The sequence below is a fragment of the Natator depressus genome, chromosome 2 (assembly GCF_965152275.1).
Source record: "Natator depressus isolate rNatDep1 chromosome 2, rNatDep2.hap1, whole genome shotgun sequence".
Lineage (NCBI taxonomy): Eukaryota > Metazoa > Chordata > Testudines > Cheloniidae > Natator > Natator depressus.
Window position 1 is genome coordinate 203,418,465 of NC_134235.1, and position 27,347 is coordinate 203,445,811.

The following is a 27,347-nucleotide window of genomic DNA, read 5'->3' on the forward strand; positions in this document are numbered from 1 at the left end:
TATCAGGATCAGTACTCACACCCTCTTGGGACACGATGTGACCCACATACTTCACTGAGGTTCTGCAGAACTGGCATTTGTCAATTGAAAGCTTCAGACCATAATCCTCCAACCTATCAAGCACTTTAAGAAGTCTTTCTTCATGCTCCTCTAAGGTTCTTCCAAACACAATCAGGTCATCCAAATAAACTAACACTTGCAGTAAATTCATGTCTCCCACAACTCTCTCCATGAGACGTTGAAAGGTGGCAGGTGCTCCAGAAATCCCTTGGGGCATGCGTTCGAACTGATAAAACCCTAATGGGCAGATGAAGGCTGTCTTCTCCTTATCTTCTTCTCCCAGAGGGATCTGGTAGTACCCACTTCGAAGATCCAACACAGAGAACCACTGGCTTCCCAGCAAACAGTCTAAGGCATCTTGCACTCGAGGCATAGTGTACTGGTCGACCACAGTACGGCTGTTTAGGGTGCGGTAGTCAATACACATCCGGATTTTCCCATTCTTTTTACGGACTACCACAATGGGTGAGGCGTATGGGCTGCGGGACTCTGTAATGATGCCATTCGCAGCCAGCTCCTGAAGATGATGTCGCACATCTTCCATCTCAGAGAGTGCAATCTTCCTAGATCTCTCCCTGAAAGGTCGAGAGTCATGTAGTCTGATATTGTGTTCTACTCCTTTTGCACATCCCACATCCCACTCATGCAGTGAGAACACCTTGGATCTTTCACAAAGTTTCTTCCTCAGGCGATCTTTCCACTCCTCGGACACTGGTGAATCTCCAAAGTCAAACTTTGCTGGGTCTATCGTTGGAACTTGAGTTTCCCACTGGGGGGTTACAATTGACTCAGGCTCAAAGAGGTCTGCTATCTTTTGTCCTTGCTTCACAAAAATATCACGACTCGTTTCATTAGCAATCAGTATAGTCACCTCTTCCTGGGCTTCAGCAGGTAGGGTTATGACTCCACTAAGAACCAGCACTCCTTCAGGGAGCCCTCCCTCGGTCGGCTGCTCTACCACTGCTAATGTTCTCTTACTGCCTTTCAGGCAGGTACTCATGACAATCACCTCCTTTTCTGTCATTGCAGGCACCACTAAGGGGATCGGGCCTGCGTACCTCAGTGCTCCCACCGGCAAATCAGGCATCACTCTTTTTGCGTCCTCAATTTTTCTGTAGGCTGCGGCACAATGTGTGTGTATCACCAAGGTATTCAGGTATTGGTCCCCTGCTCGTTGTCTGCAGTAATCTGCAAGTACCTTAAAGAGGCTGGAGTTGGTCCCTATTAGCACGGACACATCAGAGACACCTTTAGGGTCGGGGCATATTAAAGCTGCAGTGTCCACCTCCTGTCTTACCCCAGCGATCTCTTCTGGGAATTCCAGGTGTACAATGACATACCCCTGATATGGGTATTCATCCATGCTGAGACCACATAGGCCAAGCCCTGTCAAGGGCTGTATAGGCAGATGCATAAGTATCTGCTGGTAGAAAGACTGGAATATGATAGTCACTTGGGATCCCGTGTCAAGCACTGCTCTACATTCTGTCCCTTCAACCTTTACAGTGACCTCTGCTCGAGGTCCTATCAATCCTGGGGGGATTCGGGTGGCATGGTTCTTCGCAGGGGAGCCTCCAAACCCTGCAGGCCTAGGCGGCTCCCTTCCCAGGCCCTGGGGCCGTTTCCCGACTTTCCCCAGGTGGTCCTCAGCTTTTGGTATACTAGCGGGGGATTCTCTGCATTCTGACACCTGGCAGCAATGTGCCCATCCTGGCCACACCGGTAGCAGAAGAAGGATTGCCCTTTCCCGTGTTGCCGGGGTGGGGCAGAGGTTCTAAATGTAGTCTTCTGGACCGTGGTAACGGGGGGTTCCTTGTACCCTGAAGTCTTTGCTGAATCGATAGTATTCTCTAGTTCAGCCACTTTCTGTGTCAGGACCTGCACTCGTTGGGTAAGTTCCTCTTGAGGATTCACCATCAGCGCCTTGGGTGTTCGTATGGATGTTGTGGCAGTTGCCTGGGGTGGCTGAACCTCCCAAACCTCACCAGCTGCCTGCCTCTCTTCCTCCTCTCGGACCTCTTTTATCAGTCGAGAGTAACCTGGTGGATTGTCTTGGCGCTCCCTTAATCGAAGGTGGAGAAGGATTGGGTTCTGATATTGAATTCCTCTCACAATCTGAGCCAATCTAGTCCGGTCCATTTGCTCAACCGCTACTGCTCCCCTCATGATGGCTCTCTGTAATAATTTCTCCAACCTCTGTATATAGGCAGAAACTTTCTCTCCCTTTTGTTGCCTGGCATTGAGGAACTTGCAATAAACATCCTCTGAGCCCTCGGTTCTCCCAAAGGCATGATCAAGGGCCTCTAGGCAGTCCTTTACCTTGACCCCAGGGTTACTGAGCTTCAGGGTGCGAATCACATCTAGGGCTGGCCCCCTGAGGCACTCTACTAGTCGCCTTCTCTTTTCAGCATCAGGTACTGCCCACTCCTGCAGCATTTCAGTGGTGTGTTCCAGCCAGGGTTCAAATGCTTCCTCCCCAGGTATTGGGGTGGGACCCCCAGAAAACAACCTTAGTTTACGATAGGGGTTTGCCTCAGGGTGGGGTGGCACAACCTTCTCTAATGCTTGCCCCAAAGCCTTCACCCACTCATCAGGTGATGGAGCAGCCTCCCGGGGTGGGACTCCTGGGTCAAGGCCCAACAGACCCGGCATATCAGCCAGGGTCTTCCCCTCTTTCCCCAAAAAGGCTGACATTTTCTTTAAAAACTCCACGTCAGAGGCAGGGGCTGGCTCCCAGTAGTTATTACCTTCCACTCACCATCTTCCACTGCTATCGTGCCTGGAACCTGTAGAGGGTCCACAGCCGACGGCAGCTCACACAGTACCGCAAAATCTCCGTCCTCCCTCACAAACATGCGCCCACGCATTTTACACTTACTCAGGTACTCAGTGGATGCCCTTAAGGTAGGCTCTATCGAGCCTTCATCGAACGCCTCTGGCACCCCGGTCACCAGGACACAGTTCCTAGGGTTAATATTCATCCCCCTGCACCAATCCTCTAGCAAATGTAGCGCCATTATACAAACTGTAATTTCTTTCCCAAATATAACAGATCAATACAACAACAACCAGATGCTGGGTTTTCCCAATTTAATGACTCACCTAAGATGTGCTTGCGAGGGGTACTGACCCAGTCTTATCCCGGACGAGCCCCCAAAAATGTAACCCTTCTGCCAGGCCAAGTTGATAGCAGCAAGGGCCGGGTTCAGTACACAGGGGTTCCCTCTCATCAAAGCAAATACAAAACTGGCTCGAGCCCCCACCCAGTGACCTGGGAAAATCTTACACACCCCCTGGGCGCCTCGAAGAGGCAATACTTCCCCTCTCGCAAGCACGGAGTCTCGGTGTAGTAGAGAATCTTTAATAACATGAGGTAAACGACATCAGCATTAAATTGGGAAAACACCACAACTAGTGTTCATTAACCAAACCATGAGCAAAGACCCACCCCAGAAAATTGGGCCACATCCTTTCCCTCGGGTTCTTGAGTCCCAGAACCCAAATGTCTCTTGAGTCCAGCAATCCTCAAATCACCCAAAATCCAAAAGGTCCAGCCCCAGAGTTCAAAAGTTCATCTGCAGAGTGTTACTCCCCAGTCTGGCTAAAATGTGCCTGTGTGTGGGGGAAAGAGGTAAGGGGTACCTTACGTGTCCTGAAGCTGACTGCCCCACAGGGCTCTGCTACGCTGTCTCACGAACGGCTCCGCTCCACCACGACCGGCTCCACTCTGCACAGCTCGCCGTCTCACGAACAGCTCTGCACAGCTCGCCGTCTCGCGAACACACCGCTGTCCCACGAACAGCTCTGCTCAGCTAGCCGTCTCGCGAACGGCTCCGCTCTGCACAGCTCGCCGTCTCACGAACAGCACCACTGCACTCTAGATCTTCCGGCTCCCCACTACTTGACACAGTGCTCAGTGATTTCAGCTCTTAGTGATTTCAGCTCTCAGTGATTTCAGCTCATAGTAGTGGGGGCCTTAGTGCTGGTGCACCATAAGGCCAAAGTGAATGCAGCACAGTACCTGTAGCAAGACTCTTAATAGACCCAACATTAGCTCTGACATTCCACAGTGGAGAGAGACAGAGGTGCAATTGGTGCTTCAGGCCCTCACAAAGGGGCCCACACCACCAGGTACTAATACCTGTCTCAAGTCTCTCTCCCTTCACAGAGTTTTGGAACCCATGTCCCTTGCCTAGCGAGTGCTACTCAGTTGATGGTGAGTCCCTCCATCATAACAAAAGGCCAAGTACAGTTCCAAGCACAGTTCCCATAATCAGGGTAATAACAATTTACTCTTCCCGCCCCAATAACAAAGACACTGGGGATCCCACAACAGCCAAAGTGACCATTTGGGCAGTTATGGCCTCATTCTAGGTGGGGTGGGTGTGCCTATGCAAATTGAGATCAGCCTCTGAAGTTCTTTTCCACTACTTGCCACACCTCACCACCAGATGTCAGGGTGGAGCCCATCCTGACTCTGCTTACACTTGTGATGAAATTTTGTGAGCTATCACATCACACCGTGATTATACTGAGTGCTACTGTGTGACACGACCCTCTCCCTACATTTTGTTTAGTGATCAAAAGTGTAATGGCCTTAAAGAGATCCATAACTGACTGTGCCTGGTATTTAAGATATGAAACAGAACTAACAAGGAGATGAATTGTACAGGCTTCTCCAATTCATAGGTTTAACAGGAATCCGAGATTATTTCAAAAGGGAAGATATGGAAAGTCAGGGTTTTAATGATTGGCTGTCCTTCTGGGGCAAGGAGAAAGCCCTAAAAAGAGTTTTGTTTGCCCAGAGAGAAGTAATCCCTCCAGAAGCCCCTCTAGATGCACATGCCCATGTGTATGAATGCACCACAAGGAATGCCCATAATATTCCAGTGTTCCTCTTCAGAGATCAGCAGCCCTGTGCAAAAGTCAAATGCATATACTTTAGATCCTATACTGCCTGACAGACAGCTCTTCATTTAAATAAACAATAATTCATACTAATACCTTTTATCGTGCTCTTATACAGTGCTTTTTTATCAGTAGATCTCAAAGCACTCTACAAAGGAAGTCAGTTTCTTATCCCTATTTTACAGATGGGGAAACTGAGGCACAGAGCAGTGACATGACTTGCCCAAGGTCACCCTGCAGGCCAGAGGCTGGAATAGAACCTGGCTATGGGTGCCCCCATAATGACTGATGTGAAGTAATGACATAGCTCTGGGACAGTTAGGTAGACTTACAGCCACCGCAGTAATTACTGCCGTGGATGATGTCCATACTGTTTTTCACACCTGGGGCTTCTCACCTCCAGCGGATCCGCACCCGGAGTCCGGTCAGCTGATGTGCTCCTGGCAGTGAGTGGAGAGCCAGGACCCCAGGGGGCAGCAGGGCTGACATTGGGGAGCCCGGGTGGCAGTCCAGGCTGGAAGTCTGTGTAGCAGCGCAGCTCAGAGCGGAGACCGTGCAGCAGCCGGGCTGGGGAGCTGGGAGCCAGCTTTCTTGTCAGTTTTATGGCACTCTATAGAGACACTGCATTGCCCTACCTACACGGACGTAAGCCCTATTTCTCTCTTGGAGGTGGAGTTACTATGTCGCACGACATTTACATCAGCGGGAGCAAGGCTGTAGCGTAGACACTGACATAGATTGACATAAGCTGCCTTATGTCGGCCTAATTCTATAGTGTAGACCAGTGTTTCCCAAACTTGGGACGCCGCTTGTTCAGGGAAAGCCCCTGGCGGGCCGGGCTGGTTTGTTTACCTGCCACGTCCGCAGGTTTGGCCGATCGCGGCTCCCACTGGCCGCGGTTTGCCGCTGCAGGCCAATGGGGGCTGCAGGAAATGGCATGGGCAAAGGGACGTACCGGCCGCCGCTTCCCGCAGCCCCCATTGGCCTGGAGCGGTGAACAGCGGCCATTGGGAGCCGCGATCGGCCGAACCTGTGGACACGACAGGTAAACAAACCAGCCCGGCCCGCCAGGGGCTTTCCCTGAACAAGCGGCATCCCAAGTTTGGGAAACATCCTCCACCTTACTGCTTTTTTTAAAAAAATAAGTCTCTACCATGAAGAATAAAAAATTTATCATTGAAAAATGAATATATAATTTCTCTACTAATCCTGTGAATAGAGTGGATATATTTTCAGATTCTTCTGTTTTGCATTACTGATAAAAAGGGTTCCGTTTTTTAAAAGTACTATCGAGTGATGTTTACTAAGGTAGGGCTCGTTACAAGGATGTATTAGAGGTGATTTTTTTTTCCTGTTTCTTCTAAACTGACACACCCCCACCGCCCATTGAGCTTTCATATTTTGGCACCTAAACATGTAAAGAACTTTCACACCCAGAGACTGATATCAGTGAGAGTATTATCTGTGTTTATTACACATTAATTTGTCTCTAATGTTTGTTGGTTGTACTGATTTAGATAAAAAGGAGAGAGGGAATCACAATGAATATGGATCACTCCAAATTAGTCACCTAATATTTTCTTTTCTCTAATACAGGCTTCCTGAACCTCCAGCTAATTCAGTCGAGTAAGTTTATATCATTTATATTGTACCTTTTTCTTTATGCCTTAAAAGAAAGGCAGTTCCTCTATTTTATATCCGCACTGATATAGTTTATGTACTCTGGCAATAGATAAGGGAAAAGTTAGCACTAGGAAAAAAAGAGAGATCTCACTACAGAATGAACACATACAATGGTAAATTTATTAGTGCTTGTCCAAAGCACCCCACCCTCTTAGCAGGTGTTGATCTTGCTGGCTGATGCCTAAGGTCTAAATGCATTTTGCTGACTCACTCTTGCTAGTGCCATGTGATACTTTCTCTGGGTTATGAATGACCTTGTTATGCCTTTGTTTTAGCAAAAGAGATTTGTTGGTGTTAAACTGAGTAACAGCTCCCTGCCACCACAGCTTGTTAGCCTGCCAAAGAGGCCTTTCCCAGCCCTCTTTGCCTTGCGGCTAACACCTGATACACCCTAGCCCCCAAGCCCCTTGGAAGAGCCTGTCACTGACAGAAATACCAAGTCTGCTGTCTCCAAAGAGGCAGAATACCCAGCCTGTTGGTTCAGCTGAGCATTCGCACCTTACTCTAACATAACAACATTGAGATGAATTGATAATAAAACAAGAAAAAGTTTAATAATAAAGAACAGAGATTTAAGTGACACTAAGCAAAGATAATAGAAAGAGAAATGGTAACAAATAAAACAAAAGTTTAACTCAGTTCTAAGAGACTACATATAATCTTAGCAGGCTCCAGCTGTTGTTGAAAGCAGTTTTCTCACCTACAGCCATGTCAGGGTTCCCTCCCCACTCTGAACTCTAGGGTACAGATGTGGGGACTCGCATGAAAGACCCCCTAAGCTTATTTCTACTAGCTTAAGTTAAAAACTTCCCCAAGGCACAAATTCCTTTTGTCCTTGGACAGTATGCTGCCACCACCAAGTGATTTAAACAAGCATTCAGGGAGGGCCACTTGGAGCCCTATCTCCCCCAAAATATCCTCCCAAGCCCTTACACCCCCTTTCCTGGGGAGGCTTGAGAATAATATCCTAACCAATTGGTTACAAAGTGAGCACAGACCCATCCCTTGAGTCAATACGACACTGAAAAATCAATCAAGTTCTTAAAAGAAGAATTTTATTTAAAGAAAAGGTGAAAGAATCACCTCTGTAAAATCAGGATGAAAGATAACTTTACAGGGTAACAAAAGATTCACAAACACAGAGGAGCTCCCTCTAGGCTTAGTTCAAAGTTACAAAAAACAGGAAAAAACCTCCTTCTAGCAAAGGGAAAATTCACAAACTAAAATCAAAAGATAATCTAACACACCTTGCCTTATTTACTTACTCTTTTTGCAATATTGAGACTCATTTTAGGATGATTTTAGGAGAAGGAGTTTTCTGACCTGATGCTTCTCTGCTTCCCCAGAGAACACACAAAGAACACAACAAAGCCTCCCCCCCCCCCATTTGAAAGTATCTTCTTTCCCCATTGGTCCTTTTGGTCAGGTGCCAACCAGGTTATTTGAGCTTCTTAACCCCTTACAGGTAAGGAGGAATTCTAGGCTACCCTTAGCTGTATGGTTATGACAAGCCATTTCTCAGTGTCACCAGCCCACATGGCTGGGATCCATCGTTCACAGATGCAAAAGGCACTGACCTCTTTATTCCCTCAGGGATGGATCCAAAATGTCTTTTAGCTTCCCCTTAAATTCCTCAAAGTTTATTGTTTTTGTCAGTAAAGTCAGGATGAACCCCTGGGGTTCAGACTCCAGTGTCTTCCCGTCCTGATTTCACATCCTCGTGTTAATTGGCTCCTCCTGCGTGCCTCCCATGCAAATGAACTGCCCCTTGTCTCTGACATCACCATGCTCAATTTACATTAGAGACAGGGAGATAACTAGCCTCCCTCTTGTCTGGAAGAAAACCTGTTTCTCTGTTTGTTGGTTACAGGTGTTAACGCATAATATCAGTAAATATCCATAATGCCTTAGATAGTGTCAAGACACACATTTCACAATGATATGAATGACCACTGTGTCACCAGCTTTCATTTAATATCTTACACGACATTCTTTATAGATATATATGACAGCAATGTGTTTGTCAGGGTTGATAGAAGTTGCTGTTACATGACACTGAACCCTTTGCCAGTGGGCATGGAAAGGCTTTTATGGTCACACCTCATTACCCCACCTAGATATATGGGCAGGGAGGAGGGGAAGCTCCTGTTTAGTGAAGGAAGTATCTAGGGTATGGACATAGCAGACTAGGTAAAGCCAAGCTTGGTCAGAAAGTCTAAGCCAGCATTTCTCAAATGCAGCCACTGTGGCCACATGCAGCCACCAGGGACTTTTCTTGTGGCCACAGCCTCCTGGGCAGTGATTGGATGGGGTGTGGGGAGGAAAGCAGCAGCCCCTCCCGCAGAGTCCCCAGCAGGGGTTGGGCCCAGCCCCGCTCTGGAGAGACAAACTCTGGAGGAGCAGGCAGCCAGTGAGTTCCCCATCTTCCTGGAGGCAGTGGGGTCAAATTTCAGCCCTGGGGTGGTGGACTGCAGGCTCCGGCCACGGGGCTTTGGGCTCTGGCTATGTGGTGGTGGGCTCCATCCCCCGGCCGAAGGGCTTCAAGCTTGGGCCTCGGATCCCAGACTATGGCCATGGGGCTTCGGGCTCCAACCCCCAGGCACTGGGCTCCAGGCTCCAGCCATGGGCTTACCCCCTCCCGCCATTGCCCCTGGCCTCTGTTGCTGCTCGACCCACCTCCACATCCAAGGCTTAATTTATCCCCAGACTTCCGGGGCTGAGTAAATCTGCTGTGAAAAGTGATATTTGTATGTTTGTTAATATCACTTTTTACAACAGACTTAGTAGCTAGCTGGGAAGCCCTGGAAAGTGATATTAACATACAAACAACGAGGAGTCCGGTGGCACCTTAAAGACTAACAGATAGAAGATAAAAGGTGCCGCGGGACTCCTCATTGTTTTTGTGGATACAGACTAACATGGCTACCCCTCTGATACTTGGCACCATGCATTAACATACAGGTATCACTTTTCAGAGCAGCAGACTTACTAGCTATCAAGTTTTTTAAAAAGCAACCAAAAAAGCAAAAGAAACAGCAACAAAAAATACAAGAACATACAAAGCACCTTATTTGTTTAGGTCCATTAAAAAATAGAGACAACTATACATTATTTTTATTATTAAGTCTGAAAATAAAAAAACCCTACATAAATAAATTATGATTTGGACAAGGGCAGGTGCATATTTATTTGTTTTTCCTAAAAGTAATTAAGTATTTTAGGAAAAATTGTCGGAGCAGCCATCAGCAAGAGTTGGTGGCTGCACTCTGAGGCCACCAAAAATTTGTTGTGAGAACCCGTGGCCAAGCTATTGTTTGTTAGCTTATTGTTGATATTTTAGTTAGTGGAGTACAGCCCCAGAAAAGGGGTGAGGTTGACCTATACATATTGTGTAGGCTGTGTTTTTTAAAGCAGTTTGGAAAAGGTGTTTGCTCACAATAAGGTGCGTAAACTTTCATGTTAGAGTTTTCTAGAGAACCCAGATCATGCTATTTCCTCATATTGAAATAGAATCCCAGTGTTTGTTTCCCTCAGGACAGATCCCTGGATCTCTGTTATTTGTCTTGTCACAATGTTTTAGGATTTTTTATCTAGGTCTTTGATTTCTTCACCATTCAATAATTGAAAGCTGAAAATAGCAGCCCCAGCAATATGAGAAACACTCAGTGAAATCCCAGTTCTTGGTGTCCAGAGTGGCACTCTCTTTTAGCACCCTCCACCCAGAAAAAACGTTTTCTTTGGGCCAGATTTTGAGTTTAGATGCACAGGCCTGGTACCCATTAGCTTCAGTGGGATCTGTGCTAGGAGCTGAGGCTAGAATTTGCCTCTCTTTTTCACCTAAAAGTAAACATTAGTAAATGTGACTCATTACGTACAAAGTCCATGCACTTAAAATATTTGATCTTTGAGTTTAGAAGTCATAAGTTCGTTTATTGCCAAAGATCATTAGAGCCTGTAAGGAAGCTGCACCTCCTCATTCCTCTTGCTTTTTTTTTAATTTTTTTTTTTATGTAAGTTGCTCCAAGTCTTTAGAACACGTTATTTACTAGCTTTCTTCTGCTTGCTAATGTGTCTGATCTTTTCTGCAGTACTGAGTTAAAATTAACATTAGAAGACCTGTTCAGTTTGTATTTGACTTTTTATTTTACACCGATAAAATAGTTGCCAGTTACCATTGTTGAATTGTAGCGTTAAGATGTAAAGCCACCAAAGCAGTTAAGCACTTTGAGGTTGCCTCTATATTGACCAGTGCCCTGATCCAGCAAAGTGACTTCAGTGGGACTACTCATGCTTAACTTCAAGTGCCTGTCTTAAGGGCTTTGCTGGAGTGGGGCCTCCTAGACAATGGTACTGTAAGGGGGGAAAGCGGTAGTGTTCTCCCAACAAGAGGCAGTCAGCAAAACTACAGTCCCCTTTTTTCCACACACAGACCTAAGTCTAGAAAAAGAACCTTGATCTCACACATGCCAGAGCAGTGCATTACTACTACGGTAGGCCACTAGGCAGGCCTTGTCTTCCCTTCTACTCTCCTCTTTTCCATCCTTCTTTTGGCTGTCTGACAGTACCTCAGTTGATTTCAGTGTTCCTACGTTAGATGGCATCTCCCGTCACGAGCCTTCACTCTTCTTACATACTTCGTATGGCCTGTATTTGCTTTTCTGAAGCTTGCACTTCTTATGTGTGAGGCAGGTGCCTGCTATTTCTGTTGCGATTGGTTTATCCTCTCTTTGTTTTCCTTCCCTCCATACTTTTTTCTGTCACTGTTCCTTGTGTCTGGTTTTTGTCTTGTCCCGCTGTCCTCCACCCTGTCCCCCCCCATGCCAGTTCTTGAGTCTGTAGGAAAATACTTTCCCTGAAAGTTTCTCACATGAGTTCTTCAGTCTTTTACTTGCCCTATTGTGGGTACCTGTCTCTGCAGAGCCTCCTGTCATGTACTATTATAGAGACAGGAGCACCTTTGAACAGAGAGGACAGATGTAAAGTTTATGTGTTCATGAGCCTGAAAGGGTAGTGTTACTGTGCAGGCTGAAGCTGTGGGTGACCGCCCCAAGGAAGGCAGCGTAGGCCCAGTTAGAGTTGTACGTAGCGTGAAGATTATGTTGGTAGGGACCTCTTACAAAATTCTGATCTGGATCTGGGCTCTGATTTCAAACACCACCACCCCCTCCCAAAGTCTTGATTTGGGTCCATCTCTAATTAGCAAGTAGAGATCAGATATTAGTCTTGGTCTTCACGCTTCCTCAATTGCAGAGCTGGTCCTAAGGACATGCTAACTATACAATCTTATTTGATGCCCCTTTGCCTGTAGTGGCATCTCCATGGCCCAAATGCTGGCCCCAAGTGTTGCAACTACAAAGAAAAATTATCTTTTTTACACAGGAAGAAGGGGAAGGAACAAAGAGCCTCAGAGGTATGGGGGGGAACAGTGGGAAGTCTTGGTGAGTTAAGGGCAGGAGAGGTTAAAGAAACTAAAGGACCCCCTCCTCTTTGCTTCTCATGCCTCCTCTCAGCTGAGCAATTATTGCATCTCCTTACAAGTGTCTGACAAGCAATGACCCAATATCTGTTTTAAACACAGAAGATCAAATTCCTCCCAGGTGTAACTCCAATGACTTCAGCAGAATTATTCCAGGGATGAATTTGGCCCAGTTGGATATACAATATATTGTTTTACTATTAAGACAAATCTATATTTATTTAAAGTAAGGTAACTTTGTTTCTTTCTGCTCTTCTTTCCATCTAAATTCAATCCAAGACAATTATCCCTGCCATTTCCAGTCACACACCCCTACCAGACACACATCTCCAGGTATGCCACATTCCCAAACTTTAAATCACCAGAGGATCAAGACACTGGCATCCAAGCAAGCAACCATCGACCTTTTCATGCCAACGTCCCTACGAAGGCTTATGGTGTGATTGTTTTGAGAAAGACCAAAGGTAAAACAGCACTTGGCATTTGTTTGGTGTTCTCAAATGTTTGTGATTTGGTTGAAATGAAGCCAGTGTGTGAAAATAATAGCAACAGAGCTAAACAGCTTGGCTTAAGCTGGAGCATCGCATGCTGGTGCCAAGCATGCTGCCATCATGGCTCTCGATTTCCTACAAAGGTGAAGCATAAAATTTAGTGTACAATCTTCTCCAGTCATGGGAATAATTATTGGTAGTTACAGGCAGTGAGAGGGGCTAGAAAAAGCTATGGCAGAGATCAAAAGTTTGCAAATCCTGGGCCAAATAAATTCATCCCTGTAGTAGCTCCATTGACCATGATAGTTACACTATGGAAGAGACCCAGATGTTTACAAATGGCAGAATGTGCAGTGAGAGGTCACAGGGTACAAAAACATGTGGCAAACTTTTCCAGGCCCCTTGCAGTCTGAGGACTTGTCTACACTTGCAGCACAGCTTTGCCAGTGTAGTGCTTAGTGAAGACGCTACCTAAGCCAACAGGGGAGCTTCTCCCATTGCCGTAGTACTCCACTTCCCCGAGAGGCAGTAGCTGCTATGTTGACAGGAGAAGCCCTCCCATCGACACAGTGCTGTCTCCACCAGGGGTTCAGCTGGTATAACTACATCGCTCGGGAGTGTGGATGAGCGACATAGATATACCGACATCAGTTTGTAGTGTAGACCAGGGCTGAGCTGAAATCCCAACACTCACTGTTTGCGGATGACTCCTGTATGTTTAAACAGTCACTGAACTGTTTATATTTTACCCCACCAAGGTGAAATTATTTCTAACAGCAAACTAATGCTGCTCAGAGAAGCAGTAAATTACTGTTACTCATTACTCACATTGAGTAGCATCTTACTCCACAATGGTCCCAGTGGGATTCAATGCGAGTAAGGGGCTCAGAATCTGGCCCAGGGCTCTGGTAAAATGTAGTGCTCTGGCTTTGCCCCCGTTTCTCCAGATCACAATCTCTTTGTTGAAGTGTGTATGCTTTTTGCAGCTCTCCTGTCTGGGTTAACTAGCACATGTGTTGTCATTAGCACCCCATGGCATTTAGGTGTGGGGGCAGGATGGACATTTCTTCTCCAGAATAGCAGGACTCTTGGTGCAGTTGCCAGCTTGTCTGCTCCATGTCTGTGCGAGCCAAGCACAGTTTGGCACTCTCTGTTTAAAAGAGAAGCAGCATTTGCTGGAGTGATAAGAAGCTGATGACATTAAGCAGCAGGTCCATTTGCATTAATCAGCCACCTTCCCTAGTCACTGTCACTGTGCTGAACAGTGATGTTTAAGAGGGTTGTATGATATGGGGCTACTTTGGTCAGCCATAAACAAAACCTTTTCACAAAAAGCGTATAACATTGGAAGTACTTTTTTTGACCTCTCTTCCGCTTTTTACAGTTCTCCATTCAAACTAAACAATGCTAATCAGATGTGTGGAAGTGGGTTTGCAAAACCTATTTTCGCTCAACAGGGGATCATTGGAAGCTGTGGTCTATTCCCAACACAGTTTATCGGGTTAAGAATTACTTTAGAAGCAGCAAATGACTGCTCTTCGAAAATTCTTTGACTTTATTCGTTGTTCCCTCTGTATGATCTTACTTATATGGGCAAGCTGGGACAAAAACTTATTTACTGCAGTTTGCTTTTAGTTGGGGAGATGGAAATCTAGATTGAGAACTCAGGTAACCTAGACTGAACTTGGGTGGCTTTTATCATTTTAACGATATAAAGAATACTTTGGGTGATTGTAGCGGGGCGGTTACCCTGCTCCTGGGATAAAAGGAGTGAGAACAGCTGAGGGAGGCTGGCTAGGTAGCTGGCCACAGCTGGCCTTGGTAAGAGGGCTGTGAGAGTCTCCCTGGAGTGAGAAGGACCTAGCTGCCTGGGAGAGACAGGGTACCTTCAACAGAGCAGTGCTGGGGAAGGGGCAGGCTGAGCTGGGGAGTTCAAGCCTGGCTACCTTCCAGGCTGCGGCCTGGCAGGAAGGCCTAAGGAGGTACTGGGGCTGCAGGGAGACACCTGGGGGCTAGAAAGATAGCAGGTCCAACCCCCTTGCCAATGATGAGTGGCCATTATAGACTGCAGTTTTCCCCAGAGAAAGGGGGCTAGATGACAACTGGCAGTAGCCACTGAGGCAAGGTGGGCATCCTGGGAGGAGAGACCCAGATAAGGGGGCCTGAAGTGCCCGAAGTATAAGTGGTGGAGAGTGATGAGGAAGCAGATACCGGTAGGGAGAAACCGGCCAGCAGGAGGCGCTCCGAGGCTGGAAAGAGCTAATTCCCGGGCAACCAGCAGGAGGCGCCGTGGCCGTGTCGGTGAGTCGGCGGCTTGCTACAGTGATATTCGCAAAGGTATTAGGCACCAAACTCCCATTGACTTGACTTGATTTCTGGGGGAGTTAGGTGCAGAAAGGCCACACAGCAGAGCCAGGATCAGAACTAAGGGCTTGTCTACACTTGCAGCGCTTCAGCTGTGCCACTGTAGCGCTTAGTGAAGATGCTACCTATGCTGACGGGAGAGCTTTTCCCATCACCGTAGATACTCCCCCTCCCCGAGAGGCAGTAGTTATTTTGATGGGAAAAGCTCTCCCATCGACACAGTGTCACTCCCACACCGGGAGTTCAGTCAGTATAACTGTATCACTCCATACCCCTGAGTGATGTCATTATAGCGACATGAATTTGTAGCATAGACCGGGGCTCAGTTGCTCCAGGCCTGTGCTCAGTCAATTAGGCTACTTCATTGATCAGTGGCATTCAGTTCCACCTCTGGAAGAGGTTTTATGGGCAGAGGCCCAACGTTCTAATTCACCAGTTCTTATTTATCCTGTAGTGTTTTGTACTTGTAAAACTATACAGGGAGAATGCAGCGAGAGTCTTGCCAAATTGGTGTCAATTTGCATTAAACAAGAGCCCTTGCAATAAAACCCAACCCAGAGAGGATGATTTGTGTACAAACCTCAGCCACCAATGAACTTTTCTCTCTTCTTCTGTCCCTGGCTCTGCCTGATGGATATTACACTATAGCCTGTTATTTTTTTCTCAACCATTTAGGTAATCCATATAGACATGAAGTCATCAACATTTCATCGGACTCCCAGAAGGAGGCCTTGCATTGGCCAGGACAACATGCATACTTTCATGTAGGTAGTTGTTCCTGTGATTAGGAAAATTTAAATTTTTTATCAAACAAAACCAAATCCTCGTAAAACTGATTTAGAAGAAAGTAAGATGCCTGACTGCATTTCAAATTAATTGCCGTTACAAACCCATTCAAGCCCTGAATAGAGCACAGTGTAGTCAAAACAAACAGCCGTCATTTTAGGAGAGATCTTTCATTCATCAAAAAACCATGTAAATAAGATCAGAAGCTAAGAGAGGCTGTCAGGCTAAAGGCTCTTTTTGATTTAAGGGATAAAAATCCAGTGCCCAGTCTAGTACCCCAGAGACACGTAGGAGGAGGAATTTCTCATGCTAGATTAACAAAGTGGCCAATGAGCCGCCCCTCTGCAGCCCCTCATGACTGGAGGATCTGTGTAGCAGCAGATACTCTTTTGCCTTGTTCCCTGGTCCTGTCCTCATGCTGCCATACAGGGAGCCCCTCCCAGCAGAGCTCGTCTCCATGCTGTGCAAGAAGTGCACCTCCCCTACACAGATCTCTGAATCCAGCTCTGCCTTACATAGCTGAAGCACACTGGTTCCATTGCGGGGGGATCCTGCGTGAACACAGAATGAGTGGATGGATTTGCCCCTAAGCGTTAAGGCTCAGGAACAGCAGAGGCTCCCTCAGGGGCCACAGGTGCCCGAACCATGGCCCTGCCTCCCACCCCACCCCACCCCTTCTCCCCAAAGCTACGCCCCAACACCACCCCTTCTCCCCAAGCCTCCGCGTTCACACCGCCCCTTCTCCCTGAGCACACACTAGGGATGCCAACCCTACAGGATTGTCCTGGAGTCCCCAGGAATTAAAGATTATGTCATGTGATGAAATCTCCAGGAATTCATCCAACCAAAATTGGCAACCCTAGGCCACACCCTTGTGCCACCTCTTTCCCCCAAGACCCAGCCCCCCACTCACTCCTCTCCACCTCGTTGCTTGTGCTTACAGATGGTAAAAAATGGGAGGGGCTTAGCCCTCCCACTTTTAAAAGTGACGAGGTCATGGCCCCCTGACCTGTCCTGTTCCAGCACTTGTGTTAAGGCTTCTGCTACTGTTTGTCTTCAGATGAATAGAAAGACCAGGTCTCTGCTCAGCCTAAGTTAGATGAAAGACATACATGAGACAAGATGAAAAGTATAGGGAGGCCAGTGGTAAACAAAAGGAAGATATAGATACAGCTTTTGGGGATGCAGTTTCCTATGGATATTGAGAGATACAAGCCTGTTGACTTGACAATCCCTATGAAGCACCCTGTTAATATGAATGCGTATGAATGGTACGTAGAGTCCAGCCTACTGTGTCCTTGAAAATATGAGAGCAAGGAAGAGCCTCACATGAAGGTTTTAAATCTAAGTGTATTGTTTCAGATGAATTATGCAGATGTTAAATATTCTAATTAGACTGTAATGCAGGGCTGAATTCCAGTGGTGCAGAACTACGCCCATGAGTAATTCCATCAGGTAAACTTAACAGAAAGATTGCTGGATGAAGAGTGTGGAAAATTGCTCACAAGAGTAAGGGGTGCATAGGCCCTTTCTAGAAATATATTTATGTCCAACTCACCCATGCTACCACTTAATGTTTCCTAAAAAGACCATATTTTCTGATCTTTTTCATATCAGAACTTTAAAATACGTACAGATACCCCATGTCTTAAAGACACCTCACCTAGATGCAGCAAGATTTTTATACTTTACCTATTTTATTTTTTCCCTCCAGTTTCCTAAATTTGTTGAGGGAAGCAGTCAGATATACTATCCAAAGCCACCAAAGACTGTGGCTCCGAACGCTACATGCAACCCACTGGAACCTAATCTCTCTTCAAGGACAACCAACATGCTGCGAAATGTAGAGAGGGCCCAGTGGATAACAACATATAACCATGATTTCACAGGTATGCATTATTTTTAATAGAAACGAATAGAGATAAAGAAGAAAAGATAACATGATGTCAGCAGAAGGGTTTAGCCAATGGATTTAGTTTTCCATTTTTGAGTCCTATTTCAAGATTTGGGGTATTTTTAAAAAGCAGCTGCATATATGATAAATGTTACACAGGGTAACAGTTATTTGAGTTTTTCCACACACGTGACTAAACATTTCTTCTCATTTGTCTAACCAAAGAAGACTAGAAAATAAAATAAAATATGTTTCCATTAAGGTAGAGGTCCCATGAACCCCCTTGTACTGGATGATTACAACATGAAGTTAATTGGCAGAGTAACTGGAGAATTAGGGGAAGACGTGGAACTGGTAAGTACTGCAATCACTAAGAACCTCATCCTGCAACCAGACATAGCTTTCACGAACAGGAGTAGACCCTGATATGACTTGCAGTAGTAGCCCCAGTAATGTGTGTTTACAAGATCAGGTTCACTCTAAACTGGAGATAAATTATTCATAAGTTAAAATCAGTGGTCGTCTGTTTTGTAGACAGAAGTTGTATAATGTATCAAAGATGTGTTCAATTACTAATTTTCTTGATTGTGACTCTTGGCTTAGTTGAATTTTCTCTCTCATCTTTCAAAGCTGTCACCAGCACATGGCAACACTTTACAGTACCTTTGGCCTCTATAAACATTAGTAATGCCACCCTTAAAATCAGAAGGGAGGTCTCTTGTGAGTGGTGCACCAGTGCAGAGGCTGAAACGCATTGGGTCAGATCCTAAGCTAGTGTAAATCAGCGTAGCTCCATTGAAGCCACCAGCTGAGGATCTGGCCTATGGCCTTTATCAGACTCGGTCTTTCCTGATAACGTGTAGACTTGGCTTCCATTTGGTAAAAGTCCATGTAGCATCACATGTTATTGTTTGTCTACCAAGAAGAACCAGCTGAGGTTTTTGAGATAGTTTTACATTCTGCTACTTTCATGTGAGTAATTTGCCTTTTTATTTTAAGGTGAATCAAGAATGTGCAATTCCTTCAAAGTTCTCTGATTCTATTTTAAAGTGCAGTTCTATTCTGCAAAGGGTAAAATGGCTTTGGGAGGTTCCATGTTTATTGTCTCAATAATTTTAATATTAAATGTGCTCAGGACACAAGTAAAAATGTGTTTTCATAACTGCCAGCCATGCAAACTAAACATCGGATATGAAAATCAAGCTGAATTGCTCTCTTCTCATGCATCATTACCTATAATAAATGTTCTGCAGGCCAATTTATGCCCTCAGTGACACACATGCAGTCCCATTGTCTTCAGTGAGTTTGCACAGGTGTAATTGATTGGAACTATGTAAAGTATTCTGTTGATAATGCACAAGAAGGAACCGATTCCAATTCACTGTCCCACAGCTGTGCTGGCTCTGCAGTACTAGCAAGAGTAAAGAAGTTATTCAAACTCCTTTTGTCACTAAAAGATTCAGATGATTTTGAATGCACACACGAAGCGGATCTATTGAGTGAGACAGTACCATTTTTTACAAAGTCAGTTTTAAGAGTAGAAACAGATAACATTTTCAAAAGCATTTAAGTTACTTGGGCTCCTAAATCCCATTTTTAAAAGTGACTCAGTCACTAAGGGTATGTCTACACTACGAAATTAGGTCGAATTTATAGAAGTCGTTTTTTTAGAAATCGTTTTTATATAGTCGATTGTGTGTGTCCCCACACAAAATGCTCTAAGTGCATTAAGTGCATTAACTCGGCGGAGTGTGTCCACAGTACCGAGGATAGCGTCGACTTCTGGAGTGTTGCTCTGTGGGTAGCTATCCCACAGTTCCCACAGTCTCCATTGCCCATTGGAATTCTGGGTTGAGATCCCAATGCCTGATGGGGCAAAAAACATGGTCGCGGGTGGTTCTGGGTACATGTCATCAGGCCCTCCCTCCTTCCCTCCCTCTGTGAAAGCAACGGCAGACAATTGTTTTGCGCCTTTTTTCCTCAGTTACTTGTGCAGACGCCATACCATGGCAAGCATGGAGCCCGCTCAGCTCACTGTCACCGTATGTCTCCTGGGTGCTGGCAGACGTGGTACTGCATTGCTACACAGCAGCAGCAACCCATTGCCTTGTGGCAGCAGATGGTGCAATAGGCCTGAAAACCATCCTCATCGTGTCTGAGGTGCTCCTGGCCGCCTCGGTAAGGTCAGTCAGGAGCACCTGGGCAGATACGGGCGCAGGGACTAAATTAGGAGTGACTCGACCAGGTCATTCTCTTTAGTCCTGCAGGCAGTCCTATTGTACCATCTTATGGTGAGCAGGCAGGAGATGAGGATGGCTAGCAGTCCTATTGCAACATCTTCTGCTGCGCAGCCAGGAGATGTGGATGGCTTGCAGTCCTACTTCACCGTCTGCTGCCAGCCAAAGATGTAAAAGATAGATGGAGTGGATCAAAACAAGAAATAGACCAGATTTGTTTTGTATTCATTTGCTCTCCCCCCCCCCGCCCCCGTCCCTCCCTCCCTCCGTGAAATCAACGGCCGACAATCGTTTTCATGAGGTCTGTCAGGGGCACCTTGAAAACTTTAATGGAGATTCATTCCTGCCTGAAATACCAGAGGGAGGGATAGCTTAGTGGGTTGAGCATTGACCTGCTAAACCCAGGGTTTTGAGTTCAATCCTTGAGGGGGCCATTCTGCATGACAATTGTTTTTGTTTCTCCTTGATGTAAAGCCACCCCCTTTGTTGATTTTAATTCCCTGTAAGCCATGTCGTCAGTCGCCCCTCCCTCCGTCAGACCAACGGCAGACAATCGTTCCGCACCTTTTTTCTGTGCAGATGCCATACCACAGCAAGCATGGAGCCCGCTCAGATCACTTTGGCAATTAGGAGCACATTAAACACCACGCGCATTATCCAGCAGTATATGCAGCACCAGAACCTGGCAAAGAGAAACCGGGCGAGTAGGCGATGTCAGTGTGGTGTCGAGAGTGATGAGGACATGGACACAGACTTCTCTCAAAGCACGGGCCCTGGCAATGTGGGCATCATGGTGCTAATGGGGCAGGTTCATGTGGTGGAATGCCGATTCTGGGCCTGGGAAACAAGCACAGACTGGTGGGACCACATAGTATTGCAGGTCTGGGACGATTCCCAGTGGCTGCGAAACTTTCGCATGCGTAAGGGCACTTTCATGGAACTTTGTGACTTGCTTTCCCCTGCCCTGAAGTGCATGAATACCAAGATGAGAGCAGCCCTCACAGTTGAGAAGTGAGTGGCAATAGCCCTGTGGAAGCTTGCAATGCCAGACAGCTACCGGTCAGGTGGGAATCAATTTGGAGTGGGCAAATCTACTGTGGGGGCTGCTGTGATGCAAGTAGCCAACGCAATCAAAGATCTGCTGATATCAAGGGTAGTGACCCTGGGAAACATGCAGGTCATAGTGGATGGCTTTGCTGCAATGGGATTCCCTAACTGTGGTTGGGCCATAGACGAAACCCATATTCCTATCTTGGCACCGGAGCACCAAGCCGGTGAGTACATAAACTGCAAGGGGTACTTTTCAATAGTGCTGCAAGCACTGGTGGATCACAAGGGACGTTTCACCAACATCAACGTGGGATGGCCGGGAAAGGTACATGACGCTCGCATCTTCAGGAACTCTGGTCTGTTTCAAAAGCTGCAGGAAGGGACTTTATTCCTAGACCAGAAAATAACCGTTGGGGATGTTGAAATGCCTCTAGTTATCCTTGGGGACCCAGCCTACCCCTTAATGCCATGGCTCATGAAGCCATACACAGGCAGCCTGGACAGTAGTCAGGAGCTGTTCAACTACAGGCTGAGCAAGTGCAGAATGGTGGTAGAATGTGCATTTGGACGTTTAAAAGCGCGCTGGCGCAGTTTACTGACTCGGTTAGACCTCAGCAAAACCAATATTCCCACTGTTATTACTGCTTGCTGTGTACTTCACAATATCTGTGAAAGTAAGGGGGAGACGTTTATGGTGGGGTGGGAGGTTGAGGCAAATTGCCTGGCTGCTGGTTACGCGCAGCCCGACACCAGGGTGGTTAGAAGAGCACAGGAGGGCGCAGTGCGCATCAGAGAAGCTTTGAAGACCAGTTTCATGACTGGCCAGGCTACGGTGTGAACGTTCTGTTTGTTTCTCCTTGATGAAACCCCCTGCCCCTTGGTTCACTCTACTTCCCTGTAAGCTAACCACCCTCCCCTTCTCCCTTCGATCATCACTTGCAGAGACAATAAAGTCATTGTTGCTTCACATTCATGCATTCTTTATTAATTCATCACACAAATAGTGGGATAACTGCCAAGGTAGCCTGGGAGGGGTGGTGAAGGAGAGAAGCACCGGGAGGGGTGGTGGAGGAGGGAAGGACAAGGCCACACAGCACTTTAAAAGTTTAAAACTTACTGAATGCCATTGAATGCTGTTGCTAGGGCAATCCTCTGGGGTGGAGTGGCTGGGTGGCCGGAGGCCCCCACCACCACGTTCTTGGGCGTCTGGGTGAGGAGGCTATGGAACTTGGGGAGGAGGGTGGTTGGTTACACAGGGGCTGTAGTGACTGTCTGTGCTCCAGCTGCTTTTCCTGCAGCTCAACGATATGCTGCAGCATATTAGTTTGATCCTCCAGCAGCCTCAGCATTGAATCCTGCGTCCTCCCATCACGCTGCCGCCACCTTTCAGCTTCAACCCTCTCTTCAGCCCGCCACTTACTCTCTTCAGCCCGCCACCTCTCCTCCCGGTCATTTTGTGCTTTCCTGCACTCTGACATTGTCTGCCTCCACACATTCGTCTGTGCTCTGTCAGTGTGGGAGGACAGCATGAGCTCAGAGAACATTTCATCGCGAGTGCGTTTTTTTCGCCTTCTAATCTTCACTAGCCTCTGGGAAGGAGAAGATCCTTGAAACACATGCAGCTGGTGGAGGGGGAAAAAAAGGGACAGTGGTATTTAAAAAGACACATGTTATAGAACAATGGGTACACTCTTTCACGGTAAATCTTGCTGTTAACATTACATTCAAAGCACATGTGCTTTCGTTCCAAGGTCGCATTTTGCCTCCCCCCACCATGTGGGTAGCCCCTCACCCCTTCCCCCTCCCCGTGGCTAACAGCAGGGAACATTTCTGTTCAGCCACAGGCAAACAGCCCAGCAGGAACAGGCACCTCTGAATGTCCCCTTAAGGAAACCACCCTATTTCAACCAGGTGACCATGAATGATATCACTCTCCTGAGGATAACACAGAGAGATAAAAAACGGATGTTGTTTGAATGTCAGCAAACATACACTGCAATGCTTTGTTCTACAATGATTCCCGAGTATGTGCTACTGGTCTGGAGTGGTAAAGTATCCTACCATGGTGGACGGAATAAGGCTGCCCTCCCCAGAAACCTTTCGCAAAGGTTTTGGGAGTACATCCAGGAGAGCCGCAAATGCCAGGGCAAATTAATCATTAAACATGCTTTCTTTTAAACCACGTATACTATTTTAAAAGGTACACTCACCAGAGGTCCCTTCTCCACCTGGCGGGTCCGGGAGGCAGCCTTGGGTGGGTTCGGGGGGTACTGGCTCCAGGTCCAGGGTGAGAAACAGTTCCTGGCTATCAGGAAAACCGGTTTCTCTGCTTGCTTGCTGTGAGCTATCTTCCTCGTCCCCAAAACCTGCTTCCGTGTTGCCTCCCTCTCCATTGAAGGAGTCAAACAACACGGCTGGGGTAGTGGTGGCTGAACCCCCTAAAATGGCATGCAGCTCATCATAGAAGCAGCATGTTTGGGGCTCTGACCTGGAGCGGCCATTTGCCTCTCTGGTTTTCTGGTAGGCTTGCCTCAGACTCCTTAAGTTTCACACAGCACTGCTTCAGGTCCCTGTTATGGCCTCTGTCCTTCATGCCCTGGGAGATTCTGACAAATGTTTTGGCATTTCGAAAACTGGAATGGAGTTCTGATAGCACGGATTCCTCTCCCCATACAGCGATCAGATCCTGTACCTCCCGTTCGGTCCATGCTGGAGCTCTTTTGCAATTCTGGGACTCCATCATGGTCATCTCTGCTGATGAGCTCTGCATGGTCACCTCTGCTGATGAGCTCTGCACTCATCTGCAGCTTGCCACACTGGCCAAACAGGAAATTGAAATTCAAAAGTTTGCTGGCCTTTTCCTGGCCAGTGCATCTGAGTTGAGAGTGCTGTCCAGAGCGGTCACAATGGAGAACTCTGGGATAGCTCCCAGAGGGCAATACCGTCTAATGGCATCCACAGTACCCCAAATTCGACCCGGCAAGGCCGATTTCAGCGCTAATCCCCTTGTTGGGGGTGGAGTAAGGAAATCGACTTTAAGAGCCCTTTAAGTCGAAAAAAAGGGCTTCGTCATGTGGACGAGTGCAGGGTTAAATCGATTCAACGCTGCTAAATTCAACCAACTCCTAGTGTAGACCAGGGCTAAGTGAAAGTCAATGGGACTTAAATGTCTAAGTGGCTATGTCACTTTTAAAAATGGGACTTTTTGATAAAGCATATGTCTACACTGCAGCTGGAAGTGTAATTACAAGGTAAGGCAGACATACACAAACTAGTCTTGACTGAGCTAGCATGGCAAAAATAACAGTGTCACTGCAGCAGTGCAGGAAACAGAACAGGTTAGTCACCTGCATAAATGCTTAGGGCTCAGACAGGATAATATTTAAGGAGTGAAGACATATCCTTAGATGCTTTTGAAAATGTCTAGGGTTGTCAGATAATTGTAGTTACTTCAAACAATTAACTCAAAACAAATGAACTCAATTAAAAAATTAATTGCAATTAATTGAAGTTTTAATCGCACTGTTAATAACAGAATACCAATTTAGATTTATTATAAATATTTTGGATGTTTTTCTACATTTTCAAATATATTGATTTCAATTACAACACAGAATACAAAGTGTACAGTGATCACTTTGTATTATTTTTTAATTTCAAAAATATTTGCACTTTAAAAAAGATAACCAAAAGAAATAGTATTTTTCAGTTCACCTCATACAGATACTGTAATGCAATCTCTTTATCATGAAAATAAAACGAGTACTTGTGGCACCTTAGAAACGAACCAATTTATTTGAGCATAAGCTTTCGTTAGTCTCTAAGGTGCCACAAGTACTCCTTTTATTTTTGCGAATACAGACTAACACAGCTGTTACTCTGAAACCTGTTATCATGAAACTGCAACTTACAAATTAGAATAACTATTTTTTTGCATAACTGTACTCAAAACAAAACAATGTAAAACTTTAGAGTCTACGAGTCCACTTAGTCCTACCTCTTGTTCAGCCAATCGCTAAGACAAAAAGTTTGTTTACATTTACAGGAAATAATGCTTTCTGCTACTTATTAACATTGTCACCTGAAAGTGAGAACAGACATTCACATGGCACTGTTGTAGCTGGCATTGCAAGGTATTCACATGCCAGATATGCTTAACATTCGTATGCCCCTTCATGCTTCGACTTGTAGATTGCACTGTCTTTTGTTTTTCTTTTTTTACAGTGCAAATAGTTGTAATCAATAAATAATAATAATTTTACCCCATATCTTAAACAGAAAAGATGCTGAGTTCTCTTAAAGGTGACCTGGAAAAAAAATAGTTTGTGCCCTTTTTCTGCTTCTTTATGATGTATAAAGAAGGCTTGAAAAGTGTATTTTCAACAACTTGCTTCTAGACGAGAAAATCCAAAATGGCAGCTCTCATTAATTCAAACACAGGTCAGTTTTCCTTGCCCTCTGACCTCAGAACTTGTGTCCACTCTGGGCCAGACCTGTTTGTCCCAACAACATTAGTACTTTAAAATAAATAGCAGAAATAAAACATTTGGGTTATTTGAATAATTTTTAGATGCAAGCTGTACCAGGCAGGGATGGTCATTTACTCTGTTTGTACAGTGTCTAGCATAATGGGGCTTTGACTTAGTTGAGGCTTCTTGGTGCTACCGCAATACAAATAATTAATAATGAAGATAGATCAGTGGTTCTCCAAACTATGGTCTGCAGAGAGCTGGCTGGCCATATGGTTTTACTGATCCTCATTGTTTCCAACTGCTAAATTACATTAAAAGAAGCTAAACAATATACATTAACATAAGTATTTGTTGGTATTGCAACGTGGATGTCATAAAATCACAAATAGGAGGGATGGTAACCATAGAAAGTGGGAGAAGCCTCCTCCCATTTGTGTCCTGTACATAGATGCTGGGCACAATACGTTTATTGTCCTCTCCCAAGGAAAAGGTCTGAGTTTAGCCTTCCAATATGCTCTGGGCAGGGGTGGTATCATGGTCTAGGCTCCTACCCTAATCCAACAGAGTTGGCGTGTCTACGGGAGGGCAGTAACTGCTCACTTTCAAAGGGTGAAGCAGTGGCCATATTCCCCCTGACTCTGTGCCCATGTCTGGCAGCACGCCTCCACACCACCCCAAGTATGGGGCTGTGGATGAAGACTCACGCTTGAACCCTTTTGGCAGAGTAAGCCAATGATCAGGACCACCAGCCACAACACTTTTCCTTTGTGAAATGCACAGGTTTAGATGCCAACCCTAATCCTTTTTTTTGCCTCCTACAGAAAGAAACATTTCTGCCTAGTCTCTCACAAGTGAGACCCCTAGAAGGGCGCATCGCACGTTTCCTCCAAAGTCGGCGTCCCCACGAATCAGTTTTACAAGAACAGGATTCCTCAGATGTCCGCGTGCCTCCAGTTTTGTACACAGTTCATGCTGTCATACCCAGTTACTCAGACGTGATACTTAGCAATAGGAAAACAGCGACAAATCTGGATCAGCAATGTAAACATACAGAAAACGAAGCCAAGAAAAGGGAGGAGGACTCACTGCAGACTCTTCATCTGCCTCAAGCATGTTACCAGAGAGATGAGAGTCAGGATAACAGACGTATAGTAAACAAATTTCAGAAAATCACAGATACATGGCAAATGGAAACTTTGTACAGAAGGCAGCTTGCAGTCAGACCTGAATCTGAACCTCCTCCCACACCGTCTTGGAATTCCCTTTACTATGAAGATTTGAAACCTAGCCATTTAGACCGATACATTGTATGGCACAACCCAGTTAGTCTTTGTAAGCCAGGTGTACCAAAGAATCAAACTGGTGGAGAAGGTGGACATTTTCAACCTGAGTGCAATGATCAAGAGGAAACCCAATATGCTTTGAATTTGGATGGCAACCCGCCTAACATGGCACTGCCTGAATGGATTCCTAATTCTGGGGTGCCTCAACCTCAGACATCATTACTCGAGCTTCAGGATTCCTTTTCTAAAACAGGAGCACACAAACGTTTTCATAATTCTATTAAAGGAGAAGCAAAAGACCTCAGGGATAATATTCATGAAGGGAGGAGGCATACATTCTATGGCTTCAATTCATTTTATTTCTATAACTGACATGTGCCATTGTCCCTTTAAATTAAAAAAAAAAGAAGGCCCAATCGATCCCTCTCCTTATATTTATGATCTGATGTTTTGTGGCTTATATTTTGGGCTCTTTTCCTCTGTTTTACTGGTAAAGTAATGAAAAGAACATCCACAGTCTGAGACACAAAACCTTTTGTTTAAAAAACAAAGGTGATGGAACACAAAAAATAAATTGTAGTGAATCCCCAGGGATGGACTGCATTCACCCAATGGTTGTGAAGGAGCCCTAGAATTAATAGGT

The 27,347-nt window shown here is 45.9% G+C and overlaps 1 protein-coding gene across 1 annotated transcript in view; it reads left to right on the forward strand.

The window, feature by feature from the left end:
- The window catches only part of SPMIP4 (sperm microtubule inner protein 4), a 49,724-nt gene extending 22,648 nt beyond the window's left edge, over positions 1 to 27,076 (forward strand). The window contains exons 4-9 of the mRNA XM_074943330.1: positions 6,565 to 6,594; positions 12,407 to 12,591; positions 15,658 to 15,746; positions 17,483 to 17,657; positions 17,925 to 18,016; positions 26,243 to 27,076. Of these exons, the coding sequence (XP_074799431.1) occupies positions 6,565 to 6,594; positions 12,407 to 12,591; positions 15,658 to 15,746; positions 17,483 to 17,657; positions 17,925 to 18,016; positions 26,243 to 27,076 (1,405 nt within the window). The remainder of the gene's footprint in view (positions 1 to 6,564; positions 6,595 to 12,406; positions 12,592 to 15,657; positions 15,747 to 17,482; positions 17,658 to 17,924; positions 18,017 to 26,242) is intronic.
- The last annotated feature ends 271 nt before the right edge of the window (positions 27,077 to 27,347 follow it).